This window comes from Battus philenor, unplaced genomic scaffold, assembly GCF_028537555.1.
Source record: "Battus philenor isolate CCGP_79_NKW_IND1 unplaced genomic scaffold, ilBatPhil1.0.hap1 SCAF_31, whole genome shotgun sequence".
In the NCBI taxonomy this organism is placed as follows: Eukaryota; Metazoa; Arthropoda; class Insecta; order Lepidoptera; family Papilionidae; genus Battus; species Battus philenor.
The window spans coordinates 1925835-1951599 of record NW_027181695.1 but is presented as its reverse complement, the minus strand read 5'-3'; the positions used below and the strand labels follow the sequence as shown (position 1 = coordinate 1951599).

The window sequence follows — 25765 nt, the reverse complement described above, 5'->3', positions numbered from 1 at the left end:
TTCGATTGATTTTTTTCGCGTAATACTTAGTCTAACTATTGAGAAATATGATAACTACTTTGATTTCATTATGAAACATAAAATAATGTACACAGTTTGCACTTACCTTGGCCGGAATCGCCAATTATGAATTTTTTTCGCGCACTCATTTTCAATCACTTGCATAAAATTAGCGGTGCAATTTTATGACAAAACTTATAAATGAGCGGTAGCGGCATCTATCGAGGAGCAAGAAACTACTACAACGTACTGCCGCTGCTTCAAAATACAAGGCTTTTACCTACCTTTCCTAGATGGCGGTGTATGTCGCCTTATGGCGACGTTTAGACTGAGGAGGTTAAGCTTAGTTGGCAATCTTTGCGCATTCTTTTTTGGAAAGAATTTAGTTTCTACGATTCTTTTTAGATTTCCATATGTTCGAAATATAGATGTAAGGCCGGTTTTAAACGAATTAAACTAATCGGTTTAAAACGAAAAAAACCGTTTAAAACCGAAAAAACCCATTTTTTTCGATTTTAAACGTTTAGTGTTGACGACTATGTTTTTCTTAAATATAAACACATTATCTATTCCAAGCGTAGACATTACCTAGCTAAGTTGAAAAACTATTACCTAGTTAACTATATTGGTTATTTTGAAAAGATTTATCAATCAGTTTCATTCGGTTTAAAACCAAACTCACACACTTGCACTTCTCACGCGGAGAGACGTCAAGATGCAACGTTGCCAGCTCGCCTACTCCACACCACACACACACACATACATAGCGTGTTGCGTGCGGACATGTGTTGCCAGTATTGTAAAAAAATGTGCAAATTTGGATTCAATATAAAGGTACTCGTACCAAATATGCCAAACATTACTAAATAACTAAAATGTAATGAGCTGTTATAAAATTAGATTATTAGGTACTCGACTTTTTCTTGAAAGTAATAAAAAAACTGGCTAATCTTACACCGTCCACTCGACAACATGATGATCATACAGTCAAGAAAGTCATGAAAATTTATGAGGCGCCACTATCTTTGTAAAACTGACTGACATTTCTGTCCTAAAATTAAATATGGCAACACTTTATTTCTTTTCATGACTTTCTTGACTGTATGATCATTATGTTGAAACTTTGAACAGAAATTGAGGAGTGGACCTTTGAGTAGACCTTAACTACTTGGAAATAAAGGTCAAAACTCCTATCCACAATTTCTTTATGATTTAGGTACATATTTTAATCTATTGTATGTAATATTGTTTCTTTATAATAATAGTACTTTATATGTAATATACTTACCTACATAGGTATAAACTGCATAGGTAACTAACACAAGACCAAGTATTGTCGATAATGATGTGTAAAAACACTGTTCTTATATTTTAGTAGGGAGTTTTAAACCGTTTAAAAAGATTTATTTGGGGTTTTAAACCGCCACTTTTGGTTTTAAACGTTTTAAATCGGCTTTTTTACATCTATAGTTCGAACAACCATAAACATAATATTTTAAACAGGATTAAATCTCGTTAATCGACAACTAAAAATCGATAGCTTATCATTTCGACGTTCAGACTATTCTGAGGTAGTTAAGCATTAATGCGATACACTTGAAATTTAACAAAATAAACAAATATTCATAAAAGTCATACCTCTTGATTACATCTGTCATTGCTTTATGGCTATAAATACTTGTGCTATGGCAAGTATTGGGATGAGAAGGTATTGATTTCTATTAGTTTCAATGTCATCTGCTCTACCTACAAAGCACCTTAGTTGTAAAACAGCATCTGTTGTGATTGTTTTACATATTCAATGAAGTCATTTTGAATGTCTGATTTGTGGCTTTCAGTAAATATTGAGCCACCAAATTTTGAGTAATTTAATACCAAAGGTGTAAGTTATTCTGGAGAAAAAGTGTTTTTGTGATGTATTCCAATGTAAAAGTCCACAACTCTTCCTCTGCTTACAAATCATATCTCATTTTCATTATTCTTGGTAAACTTATGCATTATGCATGTTTAAGCTTAGTGGTAGAGTATCTGATGTTTTTAAATGTATTTAAGTAAATTTATATTAACACCATGTAGATATGTTCTAACATCTGACCAAACATATGGAACATATGCTAGCTTAGGCAATATTATTTTTTGTATGAGTTAACAATGAAAACACAATGTGTGTATAAAACAAAATGGTTCAGTAATTACAATGGCATTATATTGTGGTTTCTGTGATATCTGAATGACTCCTGACTTGAGTCTTATCTACAGAATAAATTTACTTTTGTTTATTCTACAGACTACATCAGCGGTTCTCAAAGTGTTTCCTATAGACCCCCAAACTCCTCAGTTATGATTTGTGGTGCTAGTGGAATGAAAGCTTTATTAAGTGTACAACTAAGTTCTCGCTGTTTGTGTATAGATCACACCAGCAGTAAGTGCCGGCCATATTTTAAATATTACATCTAAAATGTTATTCAGCAAATTTTAAAATATGGTAAACAATATCTAATGGAATAGTGATTTTATTGTGGCATCATTGGCTTTTGGTTGTTTGAAGATTTCTGATTGTATACCAAGTCAATGTATTTTACAAAAAATATTTTTACTTTTCTTATCATTTAAAGGAAACAGCAGCAGAAGCATGGTTAAGAAATATTGAAGAAAATCCTACTCCAAGTAGAACATTAGAGACAATAATTTCAAAATTGAGAGATTTAACATAGGTTACAACATACTACATATGGGATCCCTTCCATGGGATCTTGAAGCCTGACCAGAAGCCTGGGTCAATGAATGGTACTTGGAGCTTTGGGCTGGTGATTGAACCCCACAAAATGAACTGGACTTACTGTGGTCCTATACTCATATAACAGTTACTGTTAGAATGGTGGAAACAATATTAAGCGATCCAAGAGCAGGAAGTAGCTCTGTTGCTGTATCAACCATATGCCATAATTGTGGTAGTGAAGAGGATGAGACTTGTAACACAATTGAGGGGTTGTAAGCTTAGATTGAGTTGCGCTGAGAATTCACTGACATAGTGAGTTATTATTGCCAGGCTTCATTAGGCTGATGATACAGAAGCCTCGGTCATAGAGCGCTGGTATAAACCTCTGTGAAAAAGTAATGTTGCGAAATAAGGCTGAGGAAAGAGAAAGAACATCTGAGTTATCTGCAATTGGAGACCTTAATGTTGGAGAGGGCTGTACCATGTCCTACTACAACCCCCCTAAAATGGCTCTGGATATGGATTTGAGGTGATCCATCGCACATATAACTTCCTTCAATGGCGTACGAGCTAGATCTCGTGTGTATATGATAGCTCTATGCCAAGAAGTTTAGTCACTAGGCTGCCGCCACTAAAGGCAATGCCATAGTTTTAACAAAAAGCTGGTACTGTATGTTGTGTATTGCATCTGAGGAGTGTTCCATGTAGGATTTCTCCATGAGAAAAAGTTAAGACATACTAGTGAAAAAGAGTTAAAATAAGAAGAGAAGCTTATTTCTGTTACTATGGTTTGAAGCCAAGTGACACAGAGCCGCATTATTCTCTTATGAATAACTACTACAACTATTCAAGAATCAGCAAGTGCTTCCTTGTGTATGTAAATGGTGATGATAAATGAATTCATTACAGCAACTCAAAGCAAGGCTAATACTGGAGACTGCTAGGTCTATCTTGATACAATATCAACTTCAATTAATATACATGCTGCCAAGGTTATGTAGTGTATTTTATGTGACCAAATTGGTGTTATTTGTATTGATTTGTTGAAACCAAACAAAGCCATCACCGGGAACAGCTTTGACTTATTTGTTGCTATTGAGATGAGTAATATGTGAAATAGATACAACATGAGTGAACTTAATCTAAACTTGCAATGTGCTTCACATGGTGTTCCTGCTTATTGGCCATTAGATCCAAAAAAGGTATTAGCGTCAAGTCAAAAAGAAATAGAACATGTTGACCCGTAGTCAATGGCCATTTCTGGAAGGTTATCTTGATGGAGCCTACAGAAAGTTTGTAAAGCTGCAAAATGGACAGAAATAACTACAAAATAAAAAATTTAAAAAGAGATCTGTCTACCTGGTAGTAGAATAATTTACATACATGCTATGGTCAACAACACAAATATCAATATAACAAGTTAAAACACTAAATGAGAGAAGGCTCCTGCGAAAGAAATTGCATATTACAAAATATCCTTGCAATGAAAATAACCTTTTAAGAAGACCTCTGAAGACCTTAAATGCATGACTTGCGAAGCTGGTAGTGATGGCCTTCAAAATTATTTACAATTAGCGAACCTCACTCCATACTAAGATTGTAACTACTTGCTCTGGAAGATAACAAAGATATTGAGGCTGGAACTACATATACCTCCAAGTAAAATGAGAGATGGTAAATCAACAAGAACTGAATGTGAAAAGGCTGGTGTATACTTGGAGCATCTAAATACTGTGTTTCAGCCCCTGACTGGCAAGTATCCTGAACAGGACAAAGAAGTCTATGAATTCCTTGACTCACTCTTGCAGATGTTGTTACTGTTGAAAAGTGCTAATCTTGTTGAAGTGTGATGAGAAATAGCTTAACTGTCACAGGGTAAAACACCAGGCTAGAATATTCACTGGTTGTTATATTCACCAGACATTGCACTGTGATTGATTAATACTTGTTGTTGGAAGGCACATGGTTAGTGATGAGCAGTTATGTTATATATAATCAATGATATCTGGTCATATATCAGAGGAAGCCTTAGAAGACAAACACTATTGTATTGGTATTCTAGCTCTGCTAGAACAATGGAAAAAGTAGATTCAAAAGGCTTGTATATGCTAGAACTTAGTTGCGTTGTTAATAATTTCATTGGGATGCTTTGAAACTAATTTTTCACATCATCACTTAAATTATATTTTATTTGGATTTTGGGAAGTATTGCTTATAAGATCAAGGATTCAGAGTTAACTAAGTTTGGGAACCGCTGGCATATATAAATATTTTGTTGTTTCGCAATCAGTGCAAATTGTAATATAGAATTATTATATAGACAGCCACACCCTCGTTCCAGACTTATTCTTATCTTTAATGTTTTTAGTATAAAGGATAGTGTGTAAAGCTAACATTTTTATGCTTGGGGCAATTAAAATAATCGTGTACTTATAATAATTACAATACAAGTATTAATTTTGGTCTATGCTTTACTAACTATTAATAATCAAATATAAATTGTAGTTGTATGGAAGATCAATGTAAATAATTGGTATTTCTTGTAAATATTACTTGACTACTGCTACCTAATTGTAACATTATTATAATTATTGTTATGAATCATGTATTATTGGTTATGTTTAGAGTGCAGAAGACATTTGCAATATATATAATTTAATTTAAGGTGTTTTTATTGCATTGTAGTAACCTAACATAAGACTTGTGTGTATTAATTTTTTTAACAAAATGGGATTGCGAAAAACCCATTTCTCCCAAAATTTGCTAAATAATAACTCTGTATTAAATTAACTATTTATTTATTTGTAAGTCTTATGTATTAAAAATGTGTATTATTTTTCAAGTAAACAAAATAAAAATTGTTTCTATTCTGTACATTGGTGTAATTCTACTTTGTATTTGTTTTGCATGTCTTGTGAACCACGCCTTATAATCTGAGGCCGCATATAAAATGCAGTTACCAACGAACTTGACTTTGCATAGTATTAAATGATAAGAATACTGTAGGTTAGTCAATTTTATATAATTTAATGAAAAACAATTCCAATCTTCCTCGGTTTTGATTTTTAATACTTTGTCATTGACATAGATAAATTATAAACAGTTTTTTCATTAGTGCTGGTTTGACTATTACAGTTATTAAAATATTTATTGTTAAAAACCTTTAAATGATTATAACATTTTTACAGAATGCCAATTCAGGCGCCGCAATGGACGGACTACCTCAACTGTCCAGTGTGCTGCCGAGAGTTTGGCCCACCGCCCCGTAGCCCCATCAGCTTAGGATGCGGCCACACACTCTGCAAACACTGCCTCAAAAATTTACACAAAAAGCAATGTCCCTTCGATCAGGTATGTGTGGTGTACATGCAGACTACAAAATTTACATTTAATATTTAATTTGCTCCAATCTTTACTAACAACACTGTCCAAAACGTTCAAATTGTTTGCCAACTTGTTTAAATTTCGCTACTTATTGATCAGAATGACTGTCTTATCTTTACGTTCCTATTTAGAGACAAGAGTTACATTTTTCATTTACATAGATTATTTTCTCATCGGATTTTTTGCAGACAGTAATTCAATCGGAACCCGAGGAACTAGTAGTGAATACAGCTCTTCTACTATTAGCGGGATGTCCACCCCCAGAACACCCCCATCACCCGCCATGTATCAAAGCATTGCCAGAGCAAGACAAAAAGGCGTATGACTCCATTGTGCGGTGCATGGAACAGCTTGCGGTTTATCTTAAACTTTGTGGAAGTGGTGAGTGTTTGCGTGCTATTTGTATAAACCCTAAGAGTTTTTTTTTTTGAGTATTTATTATAGTGGCTTCATAAGTGATTTACTTTGTACAATTTGAATTACAATAGTTATGTGAACTGAGTCCATACTCTATATAACCGCAAGCTGAAGGAACATCTTTGTTCATAGTCAAATCAGATTCTGCAGAAAGGCATTCTGGTGGAGAAATACTTCCGGTGATGGCCTCTTGACTGTCTTATTAAAAAAAATTCAACAAAGTCTACAACTTGCTCAGATTAAACCCTTAAGACGATGAAGAAGCTAAAGCAACTCTATGGGGCTATTTATTTTAAATAATTTAAAATTGCATGATTTAATAAAGATTGGAAGAGTGTGGAGGCGAACACATTATCCCTAAGATGTGTGATCTTGTATAAAATGTGCTATGGCACAAACATTTGATTCTTGGGTCAAATTGTAAAAGTGCACATGCAATAGCCATAGAATGACTATGTATATTTTATCAACTGATAAGATTTCAATAATCTTCCTTTGACAAAATTGTTGCTTATTTAGAATTAAATTTGTCTACTATTTCCAACTTTTTATTTCATTTTAAATTAGACATAAATATTTTCAGCCAGTACCAGCTTGAGCACTAACAGATTTTCAAGACCTATGCAAAGAAAACTGGTTACTCTCTTACAATGTGCTATGACCGATGAAGAGGGTCGCGGGAGGGCTGCGCGAGCTGCTAGATCCTTGGGCGAGAGGACTGTCACTGAACTTATATTGCAGCATCAAGTAGGTTCTTTCGAATTCTTTCTTGAACTTTCAGAATATAGTTACAGCTTTGCGATTTTCCCGCATGGTTAGCAAGAAAGAGTGAGCTGCCCTTTATCATGTTGATGGTACTGTTAGAACTTAAAAGTGAATGAAAAAATTGGCATCTCCATAAATGACAACACTTCCATAAACTTACATACATCTTGTAAAACTAAAACTGAAACAATTTATGATTTTCACTGAAATCATCGGAAGCATCAGAATTATATTTTCTATGATACCAAAAGACAGGCTAACATGTACCGGGGTTTCTATTGAACAAAAATTATAAAATATATATATGAAGAACCTTCGGAAAGGACTGTAATAGTATTGAAATTGATTTCATTAACAAATCCCAAGTGCAAACATGGATTCTAGCAACAGTACTTATGTGTCATTCATTGAACAGAAAAAAGAACTTTGATAGCCTTGGTGTGGACGGAATGAATGAAGTTTTTAAATCAGATGCATATGGTTTAATTAAACATATATCAATATCATTATATATGTTATAGAACATAGAAACTAAGAACTTTAAGAAAGAACATAGAATAGGGGAATTTTGTGAAAAAGAAACACACACTTCTGAAGCTGGAAATTACAGACCTACCGTCCAGGAAGTATAAGCTGCAATCAGAGCACGCTCAATGGATCATTAAAACTCAATATACTTCTGAAATCAAAATAGAAACTAAACAGCATACCATTGTTCGGAGCAAGAGCAAGGATTGAAATAAAAGGCCGGGTTAAAACTATATTGAAAATAAAGTAAATTAATGTAGATGAGGAAAGAAAGGCAACATATGAAGGAAGATCAGAACGTGGAGGAAAAAAAGATTTTATGCAGGATGTGAGGAACTGTTGGAATTTGTGAGGATAAAAAGGGGAGAAAGCAATAGAAATAAAAAATGAAAAAAAATTACGTGGGTAACATCCCTGCACTAAACAAAACAGTTGGAATGATTTAAAAAAAAATGGAAACTAAATGAAACCCTTATTTGCCAAGGATATACCACAGTACTCTAAACTGATACATTGGCTCGGGTGTGGTTCGGTGTTCGTTCAAATGTTGGGCCAAATGAAATTGTCTTGAATGTTGTTCCAAGATATATAAAAGACAGAAGAAGAAATAACAAGAATCCACAAGAAAAAAATTCAGAGCACAGAAACAAATAATAAAGTGATTCTGTAAGTGTGAAAATAAATTGTTTTTGCTGAACATCTGCATTTTTATGTATGTATATATATATACAAAGAAAAAATCTAATAAACAGCAACAGGAATATAAAATGTTTTTAATAAGCAAAGACTTATACCTGCCGAAGGTGACTTTTTACACTGCACTGATATCAGATGGACTGCTGAGATCATATGCTACAAATAACCAGGAGAAAACAAAATTTCAATGCACCTAGAAGACATGAGCTGATGAGAATAGGGAATGCTTGGATAAAATTAGATGAGGTAAAGCGCCTTCAGGAGGCCTATCCCCGAGTGAGGCATGAATATCAATAAAAGAATATTAAAATTTAACAATAAATGAGAAAAACTTTGGAAAAATGTAGCAAATTTGTTATAATGCCAGCACAATAGACTTCATGCTATCAACAGTTATTCATCTGCAACTGTACAATAGCGAACTGAACAAAAAACAAAGTATATATATAATAAACAAGGATTGCTTACAAAATAAATTTTAAAACATGACAACACATCAGTAATAATATGTTGTAAATGTCTGACAGCTGGGTGTTTCATTTGCCATTTTTTTCTTGCCACAAGATCTAAAAAATATAGTGTTTTCATATTAAGTATGTTCAACATCGCAAAACAATAAAAACGTAAAAACTATTTTTGTTTCAGAACCCTCAGCAGTTGAGCGCCAACTTGTGGGCGGCGGTAAGAGCACGGGGCTGCCAGTTCCTAGGTCCGGCCATGCAGGAAGAGGTTCTCAAGTTAGTTTTACTTGCCTTAGAAGATGGCTCGGCTTTATCTAGAAAGGTACATTTATGGTCACCCGGTTGCTGTTCTTGGCATTGTCCAACACTGTTTATTGTTCTCTGCACACACAACATTACATACGTTTAATTTATCTGAACGATCGCGACACGTGTGCAGATGGTGTATTCAGATTCGTTTGTGTTTTTAGGTGTTAGTGATGTTCGTAGTGCAAAGGTTGGAGCCGCATTTCCCTCAGGCCTCCAAGACCAGCATAGGACACGTAGTGCAACTACTGTACAGAGCTTCTTGTTTTAAGGTTTGGCTGAGGATAATTATTTACATTTGCGCGCCCCGCTGAGCTGGCGGTGTGGCGAGGGCGGATTAGTGACCTTTGTGTTCGCGCGGGTTCGTAGGTGTCGAAGCGCGAGTGTGACTCTTCGCTGATGCAGCTGAAGGACGAGTTCCGGACGTACGAGGCGCTGCGGCGCGAGCACGACGCCCAGATCGTGCAGATCGCGACGGAGGCGGGGCTGCGCATCGCGCCCGACCAGTGGAGCGCGCTGCTCTACGGCGACTCGGCGCACAAGAGCCACATGCAGAGCATCATCGACAAGCTGCAGACGCCGCAGTCGTTCGCGCAGTCCGTGCAGGAGCTGTTCATCGCGCTGCAGCGCACCGCCGACCCGGCGCACCTCGTGCTGCTTAGCGCGCACCTCGACCGCCTCGCCAACATCGACTCTTCTCCAGGTTGGTCCAGCGTCGGGTGTCGCATGTGTCACCCTCCATCCGACCCGCCGCCATTTGCTTTAATGCTTACGTCAAACAAACCCAGTGCACTGCTCATTGTCCTCCTCAAAGACAAGTTCTTGCTTAACGACGAGGACCTGTTTGCGCCGCTGTGCCATCAACCACTACACAGCTATGATCCATCTGATAAAGATACATGTATACTATGTTATATTCTATATGCCGTTACTGTCCCATCTTTGGCCATCTTTATGTGAGACCGCGACTGGCGCCAGACAATTTTAATAATAATAATTATATTTGACTCGAAGCCGCGGTCAGAGTTGACCTTGTTTCGCTAAAGTTCTTTCGGTTCGGGCGCTTGAGGAGGAGTGTTTGCATGTTAGAAAAGTTTTATAAGTGAAATATATAACTTTTAATTGTTTCTTTAAGTTAACATAATGTGTTTATATATATTTTAAATGTTAATAATGTCTTTTTGTAAAGTTCTTTTCAATGATATAAGCTTTTGTGAAATACGCTGTTTGCCTGGGCGTTGGACAATTTGGACGCCACGCATTTTAGCTTTGTACGTTATCTTATTAAATTTGAATATAATTTTTCGAAGCGGTAAACAGAACACAGTGCATCGGTGTGTTCAGAGACTTGGGCTTCGAAATTTTTACCCGAGCTGTGGTCACGTAATGACACCATTATGTCTTTGCAGACGCGAAGAGTCCGTCGTGGCAACAGTTGGCGGAGGTGGTCACCTCCGTGAAGGAAGTGGTCTCCGGACTGATCCATTACGTCCAGCAGGCGCACGCGAGGGACTCCGGAGGCAATCCAAAGGTGTCCGTTCTAGACAGGTGTGATGAGCAGTCGAGTAAGTTCCAAGCGACCCACCTCTTACATAATGAGCGCGGGCGCACTGTTCGCGCTCCAAGCCTTGTACATTGCTTTTGAATCGACTGCAACTAACATTTCAGCTATCGAAGTGATTTGTAACCGTTCCATAGCTCTCCGGGAAACCAATCAGACATTTAATATTCTAACACGGCTTGCTTAACATCCAATGTGTGATGAATCATTTCAGATTCTGAATAACTTGTTTTAAAACATTCTTGTACTTTGTTTGTTTTAAGCGAAAGACATTAGGTGGCTATAGCACTCACCATTAAGTTATATTGTTGCTTACCGACATCTGCTATTGATATATTTAATTATGTTTATAATTTACAAGAATACTCTCTACATGTTATCTGTGTTAAGTTGTATTAGTTGTAAGGAACAGTCTGGAATGTATTAAAAGACAAATTGTAATGTATTTTAAGATACATTATTAGTTAAGAACGCTAGAGTAACAAATGTGTTGTGTTTTATGTATTAACTATCAATTAATGCTAATGGTTAATGTATATAAAGGTTCTCATTGTAACATAACTAACCATGTATACTGTGTAAATTTGTTTATAGCTGTTCCTAGAAACCACGGACTGTTTTAAACATATAAGTTTTTTTTTTAATAGTATGTATAAGTGTAACCATATTAGTTATAGGGTTTAGGCAGTGTTGCATATGTTTGATCTTAACGTGCGGTTTCTAATATTAGAGGTGTATGTAATGTTGTTTTGTTTTTAACTATGTTCGGAGAACTTTGTGTTTCTTTAAATTGAGCTGCGGCCTCCTTGTTTTTCAATTGATTGACTTTAAGTTAGTGTGTTGTTGTGTTTCATCTAGTAATTATCACCATATCATCTGCGTTTTCATCACTGATTTGCAGCAATCCTTTGCTTTCATCCTTTTTCTAAATGGAATTTGTCTGTCCGGTGTTGCTTATGTTATGAAGTCTTATTGTTGTCTGTTTGTTTCAGACACGGCCCACACCTTAGCCCACCTAGGATGTAAGGTGCCCATATGTCGCGAATCGCCATTTAGGATTTTCTGTCCATACGGCGACGAGTGTACATACATCCATTTTGATGAGGAACTAAACAGGTAAGTTCCTATTTTATGAAACCTATCAAGTTATTGTTATTTGTGTGTGCATATTATGTGCGGGTCATGGCTTTTGGCGAAAGCAATAACTATTTAATGTTCCTGCAGTTGAAATGTTGATAATGCCTAGCCGGCGCGATCTATTATTTTTTTATTTTAAATATTCATTGTTGTCATCGCCATGAACTGGAATTCTTCTGATTTAACGTATTTGTGCCGCTCTTATTTCAATGTTTGAAGCGAACTTACTTTTAATAAAAACTATGTTATTCCTGTAATGTAGCTAAAGCCACGCCATCGACCGTCATTTCATTTAACTGCCGGAAGCCGACGGTAAAACGGAATGGCGGCCGGAAAATATTTTAACATATTTATGTTCTTCTTGGTTTATTATTCTTTTACAATAAAATATTAAAATCAAAGTTAGTTAAAATTGAATAGTTAAATTATCAAAATTATGTTATATAATACTGTTGTGAAATTTGTGTTTGCGAGTGTCAAGCACGCGGAGTTGTGGCTTTGAAATTAAAAGCAATAGTTTTAGCATGCTCTGCTTTAAAAGCGAACTGTTTTAATTTGACAACTTTGTTCATTTATCGCTCGGTCGGTGTTCGTTATAATTTCGTAGGTCGCGCGGGCGTCTGCCATTTTGTTGTCGTCCGGTGCGTTGGCAAATCATGAAATGCATTATTATTTTTATTGAACTCTTTTAACATTATTTATAGTTTGCAAAGTTATTAAATGTAAAAACATTTCTCTAGCATTTGGAAATAAAATCTCTCATGTTTTCTAAACAACTAAACAACATTTTTTTATTTGATTTTTTGATATACTCTCATATCATATTATTTTTAAACGCTCAGAAATTGTTTGTTGTTTATTCTTTAACATTTTTTTCCATTTGTCTCTTAGTTTTATCTTCATTCAATAATATTTGCTTTCCGGTTTTTTAACATTTTTCTGGTGGTCCATCTTTTCTCACATCAAGATCAATACGTTTGAATCTTTGAAACCAATTTATGACTGTTGCTTCTGATGGAGCATGTCCATCCTGAACACAACAACACGCCAACAGCCTCAGCTGCATTTTTCTCTAAAAAATAACAACATTACGCAACCTAAATCATTAAATCAATATTTAACATAAAAAATACGTTTTTTTTACAATGGCTTTAGGTGCTGCAAATATTTTAAAAGTTAAAAATACCACGTTTTCAATATCCTACACCGAAATAATAACACTGAACTCGCATAAGGAAAAGTGTACAAAAAAACATAACACACTTAACACGTTTCGTGCCACGGCTAATTTTGTCGTATGCTTTACACTTTTTCAATGCTGCAAACCTACAATTAGCGGGGAAAAGTTATAAATTTCAATATGCACATTTGGCCCTACAATACATTTGTTTAAGAATACTTTGCTTTTCAATGAGAACTGCAAATGGCCTGAACGGAAAGTGCAGCGGGGGTCGTATACGCCCCACATGGCGGTGGAATGTGTTAAATAAGGCATAAATTTTATATATAAACTAAACGATTATGCACAAGGAACCTGCCGCAAATTGCGTGTCAAAAAATTATAATTGTATAAATATAGGTATTTCTTTTTTACTGTTAAAATTAAATCGAAAATTTAAAAAAATGCAATATGTTTCTCAGCTAACTAATTGTGAAATTATTAAATTTAGTTTATTTGCCTTATAATGCAAGTGTATGTTAGCATCAATACACACAAATTAGTTCACACGGTGCATTACCGAAAAACATTGAATTTTTATTGTCATATTAAAAAAAATACCTTCATACCTGTAGACATGGTACTGGACAGGGTACTGGACCGTAAAACAAAGTAAATAAAGCTACTTTAATAGTATCTGTGTGGTACATGATATAACGCGTATATAAGGAAAAACTAGTCAATCATTGTTATAACTGATTGTGGAATTTAAATGAGAAAGAAAATTGAAAATTTTAGTTAGACATTCTGGCAAACGTAAAAAAATGAATTAAAAGTAATCGACATCGAAGTATGGCCGCTTTTTACTGGACCTGGTATAACACAAATGATTTCTAAAGGAGGTACCTTTACACCACCGCACATAAATTTATGAAAGCCAATTAGTTTTTTTTCTTTTGCGAGGAAAAGCCATTGCTCGTCATAGTTGCTTTAACATCTCGTCTATCGGAGGCGGCAGGTCGTTGTCACAAGGGCTTCCTTTGAACTGGCCTCATGATCATGCAAATCACCGCTGGGTAGATTTGAATATGACACTGCAGCTACCAACTATCAGCTGAAGCGTTGTGATGATGATGAAACCACTGCTTTTCCGACAGTCTTATCGAGGCGATTAAAATTACCTAATAAATTCAGGCGTTACCTTGCGGAAGTCAATCCTAACTAAGAAAGGGTCTAATACATAGCTACTTCCGCTATGCAGCAGTAGTCGTGCAATGAAGTGCACCGCCCGCCGGCTCGCTGATAAATGCGAAAAACAACTACCACCGTTAATTAACTGTACACGTGTTTCACCCCTCCGCGGAGTATCCACAGATGTTACACCGACCAGTGCCAAACAACGAGTGGCGATTAAAATGGTGGCGAATAAAATTACGCCTTACGGTATTAGCACAGCGCATTATATCGGGGGAACGGGAGTAATGTCGCTTTAAGTTAAATTCACACTACTACATTTTTGACAAGGATTTATTTCCAATCAACAATATGTTCACCTTCGTTGTCAACAACCTTTTGCCATATAGTATACGAATCAATGCCGAAGCGGTAACAAATCAATCGGTTTTTTTGTAAAATATGTCGACAGGCGTTACTTTCAGGTCTCCCTAATATTTTGTCGGAAATAAGTCGGAAGCCTGTAAACAATTTTGCAGATTGGCATCTTACTTCATAATAATTTTTAAATGTTTGAACGGCGAATATTTATGGCCCTGATGAGATTGACATGTCCACTGATGTATAAAATCTCCAATTAAAATTAAAGATATTAAAAAAATGTTAATTTAAATAAATAAAACGCAATCAATACAATGCCTTCGTAGATACCCGTTAACATATGTTAGCAACTGATTGGTTCTGTTATGTTCTTTATATGAGAAAGAGAACAAAAGGAGTGACAATATTTAATTTCATGTTATAAAAGGTTGTCAAATATCTCCCTTCCGCCTTTTTGTCTTTTGAATTTCGCGGCTATGTACAAAGCGCTACAGAGCTCGTATCTGGCAATACTATACATAATTTGAAAGGTCTTGACATAACCTACAAAACGACGCTATGCATGATTAGTTTGGATATTGCGTTCAACAGTTATAGACGTGTAAACATGGAGTTCACTAACGCCGAAATTCGCGCTATTTTAAAGTTTTCCTTCGTTAAAGGCAAATCCGCTAGAGAAACGTTCCGTGAGATTAATGGTGTTTTGGGGGATGGTACTCTATCACTTTGAACCGCGGAGGAATGGTTTCGACGATTCAGAGCCGGCGAAAACGACACCATGGATAAGCCAGCCGGCGGAAGACCTGTGACGACAAATACCGATCAAATAATGGACTACATCGAGTTAGACCGGCATGTGGCATCTCGTGACATCGCCCAGGAGATGGGAGTTAGTCACCAAACCATTTTAAACCATCTGCAGAAGGCTGGATATAAAAAAAAGCTTGATGTTTGGGTGCCGCATGATTTGACGCAAAAAAACCTTCTGGACCGAATCAACGCCTGCGATATGCTGCTGAAACGGAACGAACTCGACCCATTCTTGAAGCGGATGGTGACTGGCGACGAAAAATGGATCACATACGACAATATCAAGCGAAAACGGTCGTGGTCGAAGGCCGGTGAATCGTCCCAAACAGTGGCCAAGCCGGGATTGACGGCCAGGAAGGTTTCGTTGTGTGTTTGGTGGGATTGGAAGGGAATCATCCACTATGAGCTGCTCCCATATGGCCAGACGCTTAATTCTACCATCTACTGCGAACAACTGGACCGCTTGAAGCAGGCGATCGACCAGAAGCGTCCAGAATTGGCCAACAGGAAGGGTGTAGTGTTCCACCAGGACAACGCCAGACCACACACTTCGTTGATGACTCGTCAGAAGCTACGGGAGCTCGGATGGGAGGTTTTATCACATCGACCATATAGCCCGGACATAGCGCCAAGTGATTACCACCTGTTCCTGTCCATGGCGAACGCCCTTGGTGGTGTAAAGTTGAACTCAAAAGAGGTTTGTGAAAAGTGGCTGTCCGAGTTCTTCGCAAATAAGGAGGGGGGCTTCTACGAAGGAGGTATTATGAAGTTGCCGTCTAGATGGAAACAGATTATCGAACAAAACGGCGCATATTTGAACTAAATCCGATCACTGTAACACTTTTTATAAAGCATTGAATAAAGAGCAAAAAAGCGGAAGGGAGAATTTGACAACCTGTTATATCGTAATATAAATGAATAAAATCATCTAATGTCTTCTTACGAGCAAAACCTTGGAACGGCTTCAGCGTTTAAGCCAGTTTTAAATTTATGTTTTCGTTAAGTCACGATAAAGATCCTAACGGTGAGAATAGATGGAATAATTGTAATGCAAAAATTAAAAAGTATTATTATTACTATTAAAACATTAATTCTTTTTCTGCACACGTAGCACAGGGTTAATTAAAATTTCTTTTAAGTTTTTAGTCAAACATTTGACGTCTTCCACCCTCACCAAGCGTTTCTCTAATACTTTTATAATGCGAACAGCGAAGGAGTCTAACAACCCGCCCTAGATTCCAGCCAAGCAAGGGTACGCACTGTAATATATATCAAAATACAAGGCTTACAAATTTAACTATGTATTTTTCTGGTTTATCGCAAATCGACTTTTAGAAGGAGACAATCGACTAAATTCGGCTTCGTAGAGCGTTATCTCTGTCGCACATCTGATAAAACGTCACGTAGGTAATGTGAGATCATCATATGAATTATAAAACATTAAAAACAATGTAACATGTGGCTAAAGTGTTTATTATTTGCAATCAAATGTTATCTAAATAAAACACAAGTATTTAATGTTATGTTTCTATTTTAATTTTATTGTAAATAATAATTATATAAGGTGATATTAGTGAAGTAGATTTTATTAGCGATCGGCAAATATCCCTGACGGGAGCACAAGCCAGTCAGAAAAAATTTAGCTTTACAAAGTTATTTCTCCCTTATAGATTTAAAGCAAATATATGGATATTAGACAGCTCGGATTTTCTTGAAACTGATTAATTGTGTTTAATAGTATTTCATCATCATCATCTTCACTATTCTCCGCGTCACTGTCAATTCTTAGGAAGAACTATGTAATTACCACTTACACTTTATATTTTCATCATATTCTTCAAAATCTAAATAATCGTCTCTACTCTCATCTTCGCAATCATTCCTAAACTTCCATTTTTGGAAATAACACTGTTTAAATTTAAATAAATTTAAATTTTGAACACAAATTTGGTAATACATACAGTTCTTTTTATTCTAAAATAAAATGTGCGACATTCAGTGTGGCTAACTTTCTAGTGATCTCAACTCTACTGATCCAGAAATCTTTCCTTTCCTTTTAATGACATCTCGCGGCCAGACTGGCGATACCGACTTTACATCTTTCGAATGCCGCCGCAATGGTAGCATCGACCGCAAAGTTATTAATAGAAAATCAGCCCAAAACTACGTAAGTCACAGGGTAAGCAGGGGCATAGAGGAAGCACGTGGTAATATTGCTGGCTGTGTATATTTGGTTTCTAAATATAGCCCGCGCTGCTCTGTTAATGTCCTTATGATGTTTCTCCGGGAATATCTTAACAAATAGTAACAGTGCCAAATCAATTATTTATGTTACGCGATAAATATCTGCGAAGAAAATATCATGTCTGCTGAGTGTTGTATGGAAATTCCTATCCACTTTCGGATAGTTTATTTTTGATTGTGGCACCTGAATCAATCAAGCCACGGCACTAATGTTAAATAAAATGCTTAGACTAGCCTTATGGAAGGTTGGATTTCATTGCTTGACCCCCGTAAGAATCGAGACAAGGCGTTGCCGTCAGGGTTTGCTTCAATGTTTACTAGGCCTGAGTTACTTGTACGTCGTCACGCTTAAAGATTACCTTTCGCCTTCTCCACTTGTGATGGATAACAAATAGAACAATGCTTCGACAATCTGCGGCTAAATCAAGGCTTTTATCGGGCGTTTTTAATTTTTCTCTACTAAAGTTTATGTACTAACTACGTTATTACTATATAATTATAACAAATTTCAAAAACTAGGAGGCCCACATAGTTTATAAGGCACCGTGATAAACTGTCTGCAACAAAGTAGCGACAGCAAAATGTCTCAAATTCATTTGTAATAAAAGGAATCAGATTTTATAACAAGTCGAAAAATACTATTAGACTGCCCAATAAGTTTGCGGAAAAAGGCTATTATTCAATAAACTAATATTTAAATAAGAATCCTTGGCAGTGATGTCGCCTGGTTATTTTGATTTAGGTTATATCTGATGAAGTGGTGTTAAAGTTTATTAAAAAAAGTGTTGTGGAGTGGTTTTCTGCTTATTTTCCACTATAACATGTTGATAAACATATTAAAATAAAATAGGATTATAAAATAAATGGATAAGCTGACAATCGAAGAGTTTTCATAAGTTACAATGTTGAAGAAACTTATTTTATCTGTGAAAGATACAATACTAATGAAAAGGTTGTTCATCTCAAATATCAGGACGCGTCTTGCTTCGTCTTAGTGTAATTTTATGTTAAATATTATCAATAAATGGCGGCTCCAATTTTAGTTTCTTTCAACTACCCCATTGCTTATAGAAGATTGAAAGATTACAAAATAGAAAATAATGGGAATTAAAGTTTTAAAATTTGGTGACTCGAGCAGAGAATGCATTGCGAACGTTGTCGGTGACGACTTCGCGTCGCTCTGTGTGCACCGTCTTGCGATTACAAACACAGACTCCATCACCTAATTCTTGCTTCGTACTTATTTTGTTCAGTTGGAACAAACTAATTTACTGTTGTTTGCGCGCACGGCTACACTGTCAAGTTTTAAGTAATATATCTCACAAGGCGAACGTATGTAATGTTTGGCTTTTGGTCATGTATTTATTAAATAGAAGTTTATTTATTTTCATTAAGAAAAACCATATTGATTAGTTTGTTTAAAAGAATTGCGGCATCTCCGATGAATATTGACATGACAATGTTCTTTCCAGAATTCAAGCGCTGATGAACACAAACTCGGACATGACTAACGGAAACATGTACACGCCCGGCTCCATGAACCAAGGCCGGCACGGCGGACGCTCGTTCCCGGCTCAACAGCCGAATGCCAGCCAACGGGAGCGCGTTACGAACGGGAATCGCTACCCAAACCCGCCGCCGAACATGTCCTCTGATCGCGGAGTGCTCTTTGCTTATCCGCCTCCGACTTCGACGGTGGAGCGGCGACCGGTGAACAGAAACCTCTTCCCCTACCCGCCGCAACCGACGGCGGAGCCGGGCGTGTGGAACGTGCAGCCCATGATGTACCCGCCGCCGACCTCGGCCGCCGAGCAGGGTGCGCACAGTATGAACAATGGCAAACCTTACTCCCACATGCCGCCGACGTCGGCCGCCGAGCAGGGCGCGCAACTTATGAAGAACGCAAAACCCTATCCTCATATGCCGCCAACGTCGGCCCCCGAACAGAGCTTGTTCATTAGTAACAAGTGTGCTTTCCCGCCGCCGGGGCGGGGCCTTGAATCGGGGGCGTCTAACAGAAGCCTTTTTGCTTACCCCCGGCCGGGATCGAACTCGGAGCCGGAGGCATCAAATGGTAACCTCTTCTCTTACTCGCGGCTGGGAGCTAGCTCCGAGCCGGGGGCAATGCATGGAGGGAGCGTCTTTACTCATTCGCGGCCGGGGGCAAGCTCCGAGCCGAGAGCGTCGAACGAAAGCATCTTCTTTTATACGCGGCCGGGAGCTAGTTCCGAGCCCGGCGCATCGAATGGAAACATGTTCTACCCGCCGCTAGGTGGCCAAGCCAGCTATTCCTCGCTGCCGCAGAACATTCCGCACGCGCCGTCACAGCACGCCCCGAATTGCTTCTCGTTGCCTACAAACTCTCAAGCGATGTGTAAGTAAAATCTCGGATTAAATTTTTTATACCATATACACTTACGAGGTTGTTGTACAATATCTATTTGACATACATACAATATACCGGATTGTTTGTTAGGTTTTAGGTGAAGTTTAATGTTGTATTTAGCCGTCACAATTTCCAGCGGACTGCCGTAGTTAGAAACACTTCCACAGCCCCAACTTGTCTTACGAACTGCTTAATATTGTGTTTTTACATTAAAATTTAATGTTGGGTCATAACGATCACAATGTTCTGAATCAGGTCTTCGGTTAAGAAAATCACAGATACAATTATTCTCATATATATGCTGTCAATAATCGGACATACGTACACATGTATTATTTATATAAATGATTACTTGTATAGTACGTCGGGTTACAAAAGTTCCTAATGCCCTAATCTCAAGATACTCGATACATTTTAGCTGCGGTTTCATTTTTCACAAATATCCAAAATACAACTGTTAAAGAATAGATTACCAAGCTTTGTATTCAATACACCACAATAATGTTCGTGGCATTTCTTATCCTATATGTGCTATAGAGTTTATTGAGCAACTTTTGTCTATGTAGGATCATGATCCCTTTGCACGACCTCACAATGTATGTAATAATGCTGAAGGCGGAAACTTGCAATGATCTTTATTATACAGGCTTATTAGGCGGGTGGTCCACTAGCCCAGGCCGAGTGCTTTTACCCGTGCCATCTACTTGCGGCGTCGGGGACTACGTTACATATGTTGAGACATGTGTTATACCTAGTTTAAAGTTTTTATAATATTTCCAATGTTTTTGTCCGCAGCTCAACAGGCGATGCCTTCATCGCCTAATCCACAGGATGCTCCAGTGCAACAGTACCCTTCTGCTGACTACGCGTCGGAGAATCACGCGAATTATCATGCCAGTCTGCCGTACGATTCTCTCTTATTATTTATGCATATACATGAGGACTCTCATGATCCGACACGGGGAACCGCGACTTCTCTGATTTCACGATTGATCTCTCATGGCATTAAGACGGATAGTGTAATTATAAGGAAACTATTTGATCTGCTTTATTTTGTGTGTTGTGTGATCGCTGTATACGATCTTACATAATCTATAGAAAGTTATTCCAATATAGTTACCGTATTCAATAATACCGATATAATTAAAACATCTCTTTTCATTTGCAGACATTACACACCCATTATGGTATCGGGACAAATTGCGATGGCAGTTTTGAACCCCTACTTGCAGCCGGGGCTGGTGCCAACTAATTTGAGGATATGCTTCCCGCGCGGCGACTATTTGCAGTCAGGGGTGCAGGGGTACCCGACCGTGGTCAATAGCGCGCAGCCCTTCGGCTTCCCCAACATGCCGCAACACATACCCCAAAACAATATATCACCAAATATAAGCCACAATATTCCGCAGAAGCCGTCAAACTACGTTATGCAAAATTATCCGTCCAACAAATTTCAGGAGATGCCACCTAATGTAATTCCAGACGTGTCACCAAATATTGTCCAGGACTTGTCACCCAACGTGAGAAATATGCCGCAGCACAAGCCGGCGCAGGAGTCAACAATACAACAGAGCAGTCCAGGGCTATACAAAACACATGTTAATATTCAACATTAATTTATTTAAAAGAAAAACTACCCTGCGTTACACTGGTTTGCATAAATTAACGCGAGTAGGAAACTCTGTAGTCCAAATTATATTAGCCATATGCACTTTATACACACTTATATTGCTCTCTTGGTTAGTAAAGCAGACTGTCCGTGTGTTTTGAACTCGACCATGTGTTGCTCGCTAGGTTAATGCCCGTGTGATGCTTATGAACTCTACTCGCATCGAAATTTATCATTCCATTCCATTCCTCTCTGTTGCCATTGCGTTCAGCTCGAAGGCCACCGAATTTGGTAATTTAACCTTTAATTAGGCGCATGGGGTCAGGGCCACTTGAAATTCAAAAAATTATGGCTTACAGTCTTCAGAGCGTACTAACGCTCTTTCTAGCTTCCTCACTCTCCGCGGGGTACGCAAATTAGTCGCATCCAGAACATTAACTCTTGCCCACACATCGCTGTCCTTTAGAGAGCTGACCCCATGCGCCCAGTTACGTTCCATTTTTTGGCGAAGGTAAGTTTTTACTTTTGTGATTTTTTTGTGTTTATATTAGTATATTGTTTACTATTTATCTTTGTATGTGTGTATTTTGATTCGGTATGATTTCTTTATGTATTTTTGAGTTTTTTCCTATGCTTTTTTTTTGAATTGAAATGCCTAACGACAAACAAGTATTGCAATGGCTGGATGAAGTGCTTGATGAAGAGCAAGATGTTGCTGCTTCGGATTCGCAAGACGAAACTTTAAACGATGCTGTCATTAATAGTGCTCATAATTCAGAAAGCGAAATTGAGGAGTCTGAACATATCCAAGACATCCCTGTATCAACGGAAGATATATTTTTTTTCTTGACATACTCAGAGAAATGGCCCGAAAGTGAAATGGTGTAAAGTACCACCATCGAACGCAGTAAAGATCCGAGTACAAAATATTATTTTACATTTACCTGGAGTATAAACCTATCTGGCATCAACGCATTTGTCATACACAAAGCGAATACTGAGAAGACTTTGACACATTCAAGACGGATTTTCTTGAAGAAAATAGCTGCGGAACTTGTGGAAGATCACCAAAAACGTCGCATACAACTACGTGCTGTACCAGCGACAACAAAAAAACGGCTCCGTGAAGTTTATAATGTGAACAAGGCGGTTTATCAATCAACATCTAAGCGCGGACACTGTTCATCATGTCCTAGAAAGGACGACAAAAAAGTGCCAACAAAATGTTTTAAGTGTCGTAAATTTATTTGTCAGCAACACTCAAGGATTTACTGCGTCGGATGCAGAACAGAAGATTCCGCTGATGAGGCTGAATAAACTTTATTTCTTAAGTTGATCTCGGCTCTGCCAAAAAAATTAGTTTAAGGAGAGGTTTACTGTTTTCGTTTTTTTTTAATATTTTTAATGTCATAGTAAGTATTTGTTTCTTAAAGTTAAGTATATTAAAGAACTTTATTAATTACTATAGAAATCCATTAAGTTTTACTCCTTTTTGATACTCCTTTCCCAATGTTTTTTTGGGGTCATTTAAGACCCCATGCGCCTAATTGAGTGATTTTCTTAATGCGCCTAATTAAGGGTTAACACTGCTACAAGCCGATATCTTTTGATAATATAAACTACAGGAACATCGAATGTAATCTGAACTTTGTAAAAGCTTTTTCGTACTTTTTGATCTAATGTTAGATAACTATTTTTGGATAGGGCGTACAGTTCATTGATTAACAGCAAACGAGCTGAACGTATATCACTTAATGTTTTTACATCTATAAACTATAAACAGGGAGACGCATAACGAAATCTATCTATGTATAATGACTATCCCAAAGTTCTGAGAGCCCAACTATGGCGACTGAATATCTCCCACACCGGTGTCATGTGTACAACAGCACGTGTAAATATATATGTTTACAAGTTAAATTAGTTGGATTATCATCTGATGGTAGCCTCCTGTGTGTGCTTATCTGATGCGCGTTGTAATGCAACTTTGTTGTCTCCAGTACAAACTAACCAGCACCACGACTTCCGGCCGCGGTACGTGTTCGACCGGCTGCCGACTCCGAGACAGTTCGACTCGACTTGGACTCCGAACAGTGAAGTGAGTTTCGCATCGATAAATACTGCCTTTTGTCTTTGTTCACAGTCCTCGGCCTGAGGGTGGGTAGAGCCAAATTCTCTACTCGTCACTTGGGTAATACCTGTCCGGCGCGTCCACGTCGCGGGGGTGGGCACCACTCACTCCAGTAGGCCGGAGTGAAATTGGTGGCTGAGTTCGGATAGGGACCTAGTGCCGCGGGGTATAGCGCGGCCCCTTGCCCAGGGTTACGGGTGAAGACCTTAACGGCTGCAAAGGCGGAGATGGAGTCCATTGGTACGGTAGAGCAGGCGGAAGAGGCAAATATCCCAGTCGCAAGCTGCCCTCAAATATTGGGGTCACAGGTTGCTCTGGAGCTACGCTGCCAGGTGGGGTGGTGTAGTAGGGTTGGTGATGAAGACCGCGGTCGGCAGAAGCACCCATAGCTCTCCAAGAGAGTTACTACCTTAGCGTCAGGCGGCAGCCGGCTGTAAAAACCCAATTGCCAAAACAAATTCTCCTTATCATGAAAGTTACAAGAAATAATAGACGAGATCATACTAGGGCGTACCCCACAAGCGACGCAAATACTTTAGAGGCGAATAAAAGGGCGACAAAAGAAGACAACACTAGGGCGTCCCCCGCAAGCGACGTAATTGACACTCTGAGATTCGCTACGTGGAACTTAGGTTCCCTTACCGGTCGCACCAGCGAACTAAGTGAAGTCCTCAAGCGAAGATACATTGATGCGTGTTGCTTACAGGAAACCAAGTGGAAGGGTTCCAAGTCTCGTGATATTGGATTAGGATTTAAACTAATATATAATGGAACATTAACACACCGAAATGGTGTGGCCATAGCTCTAAACTCTTGTCTAAAAGATAGAATCATTAGCATAAATAGGAAGTCTGACCGGCTCCTAGCCATAAAACTAGCGCTTGACAATCAGCCACCACTAAACATCATATCAGCATACGCTCCTCAAATTGGATGCTCTAAGGAGGAAAAACAAGATTTCTGGGAGGACTTGATGATGTGATAGCCTCTATAGGAGTTAATGAAATAAAACTAATCGGCGGTGACCTTAATGGGCACGTTGGCCATAAAACTCCAAATGGCAGTGAACACCATGGCGGTTTTGGCTATGGCAAGCTAAATCAAGAAGGACATAGTATTTTAGATTTTTCAAGTAGACACAATTTAATGATCATTAACACATGCTTTGAGAAAAAGGAAGAGCACCTTATAACTTACAAAAGTGGAGGTAAGAAGACGCTGGTTGATTACATACTGGGGAAGAAAAGCTTAATATCTAGATTCAAGGACTGTAAGGTTTTATCCCAGGGGAAGCATTAACAAGTCAACATCGAATACTTGTTACGAAGTTCAAATTGCGGAAACCACTGAGAAATGTCAAAGATAAAACACCAAAAATCAAATGGGCTAAACTGAACGGACCAGAAGGAAACCGCTTGTTAGAATGTATTACAAACTATTTAAAATCTGACTTGGACAACAAGTACCAAAACGTAAATGAAATGTGGTCCAAATTCGAAGATCTAACGGTCCCGGCAGCAAAAACTATACTAGGAGAGTCAAAAGGCATAATTCCAAATAAAGACCCTAGTTGGTGGAACGATACCGTGAAAGCAGCAGTGCGGAACAAAAAAGAGCATTTCAAGGCTTGGCAAGATTCGGAAAGCGACGAGGACCTAAAGGCATATAAAATAACCAAAGCCCACACCAAAATTATCGTTGCCCAAGAAAGACAGAAAGCTAGAGATAATTTCTATAGACAGTTAGAGGAAAACACAGACGATAATGATATATACAAAATTGCTAAGCAGCGCCAGCGCAGTACATTGGACATAAACATAAATAAATATATCAGAGATGTTAATGGTAAACTCTTGACCTCAAATAATGACATCAACAAAAGATGGAAAATCTACTAC

The 25765-nt window shown here is 37.9% G+C and overlaps 1 protein-coding gene across 1 annotated transcript; it reads left to right on the top strand.

Moving 5' to 3' along the window:
• Nucleotides 1-1848: 1848 nt before the first annotated feature.
• LOC137927514 (roquin-1-like) lies at nucleotides 1849-19727 on the top strand (the record flags this gene model as incomplete). The annotated part of the gene is made up of 10 exons (XM_068771317.1): nucleotides 1849-1882; nucleotides 5908-6070; nucleotides 6292-6484; nucleotides 7104-7267; nucleotides 9155-9292; nucleotides 9441-9548; nucleotides 9646-9979; nucleotides 10686-10841; nucleotides 11830-11953; nucleotides 19214-19727. Coding segments are annotated over exons 2-10 (1893 nt in total), but the record flags the coding sequence as incomplete, so codon positions are not given.
• Between the last annotated feature and the right edge of the window lie 6038 nt (nucleotides 19728-25765).